The sequence below is a fragment of the Lygodium microphyllum genome, chromosome 10 (genome assembly GCF_053477565.2).
Source record: "Lygodium microphyllum isolate KBCC chromosome 10, Lygodium_microphyllum_v1.1.10, whole genome shotgun sequence".
Lineage (NCBI taxonomy): Eukaryota > Viridiplantae > Streptophyta > Polypodiopsida > Schizaeales > Lygodiaceae > Lygodium > Lygodium microphyllum.
This window is the reverse complement of record NC_141144.1, coordinates 75,410,392-75,417,401: the sequence shown is the minus strand read 5'-3', so window position 1 is coordinate 75,417,401 and position 7,010 is coordinate 75,410,392. Positions and strand designations below refer to the sequence as shown.

At 44.6% G+C, this 7,010-nt stretch overlaps 1 protein-coding gene across 1 annotated transcript; it reads right to left on the bottom strand.

Moving 5' to 3' along the window:
- Nucleotides 1-1,091: 1,091 nt before the first annotated feature.
- LOC148030175 (F-box/kelch-repeat protein At5g15710-like) lies at nt 1,092-4,195 on the bottom strand. The gene is made up of 2 exons (XM_087686447.1): nt 2,738-4,195; nt 1,092-2,111 (listed from the first exon to the last, which is right to left on the bottom strand). The coding sequence occupies exons 1-2, from the start codon at nt 3,869-3,871 to the stop codon at nt 1,434-1,436; spliced, it is 1,812 nt and encodes a 603-aa protein (XP_087542573.1). The 5' UTR covers nt 3,872-4,195; the 3' UTR covers nt 1,092-1,433.
- Nucleotides 4,196-7,010: the final 2,815 nt, after the last annotated feature.

Genomic DNA, 7,010 nt, shown 5'->3' with positions numbered 1-7,010 from the left:
TTTGGGACCAATAGGGTGTCCATTGTCCAAGATTATAAGTTAATTTGCATTTCTCAGTTTTGTAATAAATATTAATGTTGTAACCAAGTTGTAATCAAGGAATTACTACCCATCCATAGAAGGAAGGCTGGTTTCATACTTGTGCCTTTGCAATCTTACTAAGGTTGGGTTCAGACGGAGGCCGCAGCATTGCAAACTATGACCAACCTTCCACCTCCTTTGTGTGAACAATAAAGCTGGAGGCACAATGTGCTACAAGAAGGTAAAGAGAGGTTTTTTCTTAGTGCCAAGGCTCTTTCGAGGGGGAGGGGCTGGTAGAAAGAGGGTAGGTCCGGCGGAAAGAGAAGGAAAGTCTCAACCATTTGGGAGATGCCACATCAAAAGCACGCCCCTTTGATATATCTTTGCCGCCGCTCGTTTGAACCTAGCCTAAGTGGAGGAGAGTGAGGTGACCTACACCATGTTTGGCTAATATTCAGTGTTTGATTGCTTATTGTAGTGTGAAATGATGGAAAAATGCATTGTTTTTATTAATCTAATAATCCAATCTTACATAGCAAGATGGCGAGGACATGCTTGGTATAGCTTATGGTTAATGTGGTACGTGAGGGTGGACTGGATGGCCTACTTCTAGCTTGCAACATGTACTTGGCCACCATATACTTATGTCTTTGCAACCTTACGAAGTAGAGGAGGTTGAATTGATCTAGCAAACATGGTCTAGAATATCCTAGTGTTCAACTTATGGTAAATAGATACTTTATTAGGTACTTGGCTACCATGTACTTGCATCTTGGCAATCTTGCTAAGCAAAGAAGGGTGAGGTGATGTAGCCTCTCTCTCTCTCTCTCTCTAGCAATACACACAAGATTTAAGCTCGTGCTTCGAAGTGATTAACTTGTTCGAAGTGTTAAACGACAAACCCTGAATTCCATGCTCACGAAGGCATCGACACTCTTGAGATGATAGTATCACGCGCAAATTAATCTAATTCAAGCATAAATCATGATGGGAGACTCGAAACTTCAATCTGATTGCCTCGCAATCAATTACAATTCATGTACTAACCAACACTGATAAGTAAGATGTCGACGTTGTGGAGGGACCGCGCCGCATACACTCGATCCAAGTGGAAATAGGAAGGGTTGGTTTGAGCCCTTGTTCTTCTTTGATCGGGTACTTTACATGAAGGATTCAAAAAGCGACTAAACTGTATGATCGATTCTCTAAGAACAAACTCGGGTGATCAGGCCTTGATGAGATAAACAAATTGTGAGTCAGTTTGCATGAAGGAAAGCAATTTAATGCTGTCAAAACAACACTCTTACAAAGAAGGATCCCAAATAAGAACGTGAACTGTATACATTGAGCTTGTAAAGAAACTAGAGGGATTAGGCCCTCTCGAGCTAAAGAAATCGTGAGACATTGCCTCTCTACACCTTTCCAAGGCATGGCTCAAAGACATAAAGATGACCAAATGGAGCTACCATATCATGTGAGCATTGGTACGGCTTCAATGTTTTAGGGGATGAAGAAGGCAAGTCAGGTTCAAGCTCTTCCTCCTCTTCTTCTTCAGTGCTAGATTCGGAGTCGCTGTAGCTACTGTAGCTAGAGCTAGAATAAGAAGAGGAATATGAAGAGGCATCATCATTGCCATCTTCCTCTTGATCTTCCTCTTCCACCTCATGAATTGGCTTGAGATTGTGCTTATCATCCTTGAGGCCTTTCTTAATAGGGATGAATTGGGGCTCCTTCGAGAATTGGCTTTCTTCAATGTTGGTAGATGAAATGGGAGCTATTGACACTTCTTGGAGTGATTGTTGGGCCAACTGTTCAGCTAGTTGTCTCTCCTCTTCCTCTCTCAAGAGACAAGCAGGTGTCTTGTACAGGGAGATTTGCCCTTCTTCATCGAATTTGTAGACCAAACCACCTGTTCCACATGAATTGTCTGCACACAAGGCCCCATCATGCCCCACACAATGCCTCACACACGAGGGGCAATGGTTCTCAGAGTCGGAGGGCACTTCAGAGATGATGCTCCATGTCATGTCCTCTTGAGAGAGCTCCCACAAGTAGGCCTTGGAAAGGTTGGAGAAGGAGACCTTGCCAATCTTCAATGGTCAAGGAAACACTAGGAGTTAGGGAAGGGTAATTACCAAATGGAACAACAAAACTTCTATTTCATGTAAACCTTTGAAATGTGAACAAAACTTCCATTTCATGTAACCCTTTGAAATGTGGATAATTGTAGCACAATTAAGATTTAGGGTTTAGGGTAAGGGCTAGTGAAAGGTCCATGGAAATATGAAGAGCTACATTTTAAGATTTAGAACAAAGCTAAAGTTAATGGCACCCCAAGGACTACCTAGACTTTCTTGAAGCATTGTAAGTAAAGCAAGCCTTCGAAGTATAAATGAGTCAAGTTTAGATGTGCCACGTGAGGCCATATACTTTTGAGGCTTGCTTTACATACTAGATCAAGACTACTAGAAAGTCTAGTGAATGTGTGGCATGGCATTATTCTATTCTATGACTTCCTTGAGTAAGCTTCAAAATTCTAAGACAGGTTTTAGTGAAGGCAAGTGGTGAAATTTTTTAAGAAGAAAAAAATAAATGATTAATATTTGCCTTGAAAAACAAAATAAAGGTTTTTTTTAAACACCCTAATTTTCCCAAAACTTAGACCACTAGGGTTGAAAAATGGACTAAGGTTTGGGAAAGCTGCGGTGGGGCACACCTTGAAGAGGACGCCATGGCGCTCCATGAGGCCCCAGGGGACGTGGCAATCCACGTCGGACGTCGTGAGGATCCAGGCCCAATCCATGCGGCGCGTGTCGAAGCGAAGCAGCCCGAACCGCTCGTGGTCGTCCCAGGCCAGCCAGTAGATGCTGCCGTGGCACGCCACGCTGGTGAGCACGGGCGTAACGTGAGCTGGCATGTCCGGCACGCGCTGCCAGCCCGCGCCGGCGGACGTGTAGGCCTCGGCGGTGCGGGACGCCACATGGCGGCCGCCGGCGACGCAGAAGTTGCCCCCGAAGACCAGGACGTAGTCGCCGGAGGCGCGGTCGACGGTCATGCCGACGATGATGGGGTAGGCAGTGGCAAGGGTACGTGGCAGGTTCTTACAGGCCGCCGTGACGGGGTTGCAGATGAGGAAGCGCTTGAAGGCGAAGCCGTCCGGGGTGGGGAATGTCATGGAGAGGCAGAGGAGGTGGGCGTGGGCGGCCTCGATGTCCACGCTGCCCACGGGCACCCCCAGGCAGATCTTGCGCCAGTGGAACCGACGGTCCAGATAGTCCAGCTGCAGATAGCCCCCCTCGCTGCTGTGGGCCGACACCCGGATGAAGCCCGGGCGGGCCGGTCCCAGGAGCGTCGTCCTCAGGGATGCTATCGCGGGAGACAGTATCTTGGAGTTCCAGGCTCGCGAAACCACCCGCAGATTCAGCAAAACCGGCAGCGGCAGCCGCGCCAGCACATTGTTCAGTATCTTCTCCGGCAGTTCCTTCCATATGGACGGATCCATGTGGTGGTGATGGTGCCCATGGTGGTGGTGGTGGTGGTGATGCGCGTGAGCCTCATCCCCGTCGTGATTATCATGGTGATGGTCGTGGTCATGGTGGTGCTGATGCCCGTGATGGTGATGGTGATGGCCGTGGTGATGCCCATGATGATGATGCCCGTCGTGATAGCCATGGTGATGGTGCCCGTCGTGGTGGTGTGCATGATAATGACCGCCATGGTGATGCCCATGATGCCGTTCATGGTGGCTGTGGTGGTGATAACTGTCCGGTGCATGAGAGGAGCCAATGGAAGATGACTGACAGGTGTGGGTAAGAGAGACACTCGCTATATCGATTGCAGTTGTATCCATGACTGTGAGCGGGGGGAGTGCTCTCAGTATATTGTGTTACAAATCAGCTCTGAGGTGAGCGCAAATGAATACTCTTAGAGGGTTGGGCTAAGATTTTCATAAACTATGTGAAGATAAGCATTTGGAACGGGGGGTGGGGGGGACGGAGAGAGAGTAGCTGTGGTTTTCTGAGGGAGCTTGAGCTTATAGACTGTGACGATAGGAAGCTATAAAATAATGCTCCTACAGTATGGCTGAGGCGTATAAAAGCTTTGTGACAGCAGCTGAACGAGAGAGAGTGAGAGAGAGAGAGAGGGTCGCCGCTCCATGGCAATAGGTACGTAGATAATGGTGTTGGATCCCTCGTCAAGTTGTCAAGTGGGTACAACTTACAATGGGGTAACGTGCTAGCCTTGCCGCTTTCCAATCTTAGGCATCGTATGACCCACCCCACCCATCCAAATGCATGCATGTGCCACATCCAACCACACCATCCCATCCATTCATGCACGTTCACTCTCTGGAGCCTCACAGCTGCAACGCTCCACACGTGAGAGACGAGAGTCTGGTCCCCCCACCACTCCCCATGCACACCTTTATATCCATTGTCAACGAGTCCCAATTTTAAACTATATCCACTTTACTCACGTTATAAAATAACATAATCACGAATCACACCCGATTGCCTGGAGTGGATAGACAATTAATTTTATACCAGACCCTATTGGGTGGAGAAGCTCTTGCCGACACATGCCCTTAGCAAAGGTTTCATTTTAAGAGCTAATGGTCCATGTGCCAATTATTGGATAGATTTTTATTTAGGTCAAATTCAGATCCATCCAAACAGCTTTTGCTTAACAAGAAGGTCACAAAGTTAGAGTCAAGCCATGCGCCAGTCAAAGGACTTGCGCGTGCTCTAATCATAGATGAAGGAGATTTATCCCCGCGCAAGTTTCTTAACTTGTAAATACCATATTAGAGAATTTGAGAATCTCTCAAGTTTCACTTTCAAATAAGTAGTAAAGATTTGATCAAGTGGCTAAATCTTAACCCCATATTTGAGAGTGGGACTTGGGGAGATTGCTTATATAGTATCTAGGAAAAATTTCACCGTTAAGCAAGGGGATAAGATTTGACAATGTGTCCAAATATTAATCACACTAGGAATTCCCAAACTTTATGAAAATTTCCAAATTCCTGAATATGTGGTTTGTGCGTGCTCTAATCATACATAAAGAAGATTCATCCTTGTGCAGGTCAAAGATTTTGTGCATACAATTTATGCACATTTGTCTGTCTCTCAAGAGAGAGAGAGAGAGAGAGAGAGAGAGAGAGAGAGAGAGAGAGAGAGAGAGAGAGAGAGAGAGAGAGAGAGAGAGAGAGCCTTCATCTGAGGAGAGAGAATATTGAGAAGAGTGGCAAAGGAGAATACAAACAAACTAGAAGGCACCACATCATATTTACTTGAGAGAGTATACAGAGTACCCACATTTTTAGAGGATACTCCATCAACTTGTAGAAGTTTCAAAATAGATGGAGTTGTGCTCAAATTTCATAGCCACCATACTAATTTTTGATTGTAACGACTCATGCAAGTCGAATTGACTTATGCATATCCTAGCTATTAGAGCATCTTCCTATCAGCATCAATCTTTGAGAGTAGCTCTCACGGTGGCTATTATAAATATTTGTGTATACTATATATTCTATTATAAACTTCATATGCTATTGACTCATCTCGTGTTAAACTCGCAACATCTGGTGACTATTAAATATCAACAAGAGAATTGACAAATATAGAAATGTCATCTACTTAGCAATTGACTACTGCAGGTCAAACCTCTCAAAAAAATGTGGACTAGTGTGCTCCTAATTTTAGAGAACAATTTTTTAGCCCTCTGAAATCAAGATTTGTAAAGGGTGATTTATAGATGATCTTCACACATTTCCACATGTGAAGGAAGATTCATATATATTTCACTAGGTTTTTTATTGGAGATGATGAATATTGGAGCTCATGGAAATTCAGTCTTATTTGGGAGAATAAATTCACATCCAACCACCATGACCCTTGTATGGCTGCACCCAATTAAAAGAATTTTCTATATTTTATATTTTCTATCTTTTAAAAAGAATGCACCAAAGGTAACACTCCAAACCACTAAGAGGCTCCTGAGCCTACATGGCAGACTCCACTATGAAAAGAGCCTATTCTTTCGAAAATTTATCTTGAAATTCTAGATGAAAAAACCTACTACATTTGATCATTTATGGCTTTCTCTTCTCTCTCTCTCTCTCTCTCTCTCTCTCTCTCTTCGCATCAATGTGACCATTTCTAGTGTGCTTTTGCTCCTCTCTCTAACATGTGATCATTTATGGCATTGTCATGCACAAGAATAGATGAACCTCAATATGCTCTAAATGGTGACTCCGCCTATACATTCTCGATGAATCTGGATGATAGATGTTGCTTGCTATAATCTTTCACTCATATGACAAAATGCATTTGAGTCTAGCTTTCTCTATGTAGAAGTAGGTGTGTGCTAGAGCATTAGCAATGGAGACCCATCCATCGGCACCTTCTAGTTGGGACCTCCTTCTAGTTGGGACCTCCTTAATCTTCCTATTTTCCTACTTGGGACTTGAGCATTGCCAAAACCTTCCACCTTCTAGTTGGGACCTCCTTAATCTTCCTATTTTCTAGCCAATACCTTTGGCAAATAGCTCGAACTCTTTGGCCACACCATCAAAAACATTGGTTTATCAACTATACAACAAGCCTTCGAACTCATCTCCCTCATTGAATGTCAATGATGATCCATCCCTCTTGATGGCACGACGGTAGGTTAATGTAATCAATGGCTACGATTCTCTCTCTCTCTCTCCTCCCCATTGGTGCCATGGTAAAGATAGGAGCAAGTAGAGTTTCATATCTCCATCTCACTCGAGCTAGGGAGTCTTAAGTGCTCTCCAATACCTACATTGCCCAAAAAGCAACGAAGCTATTCAAGATTTCTCTACCAATTGTGAGTGGGGGAAATTAGGATTGACACTAAACCAAGCTATCCAAGATGTCTCCACCAATGGTCAATGGGGGCAATTAGGATTGATACTAGACCTCGCCACAAGAACACATGAGAGAGAGTGTGTCTATGTGATC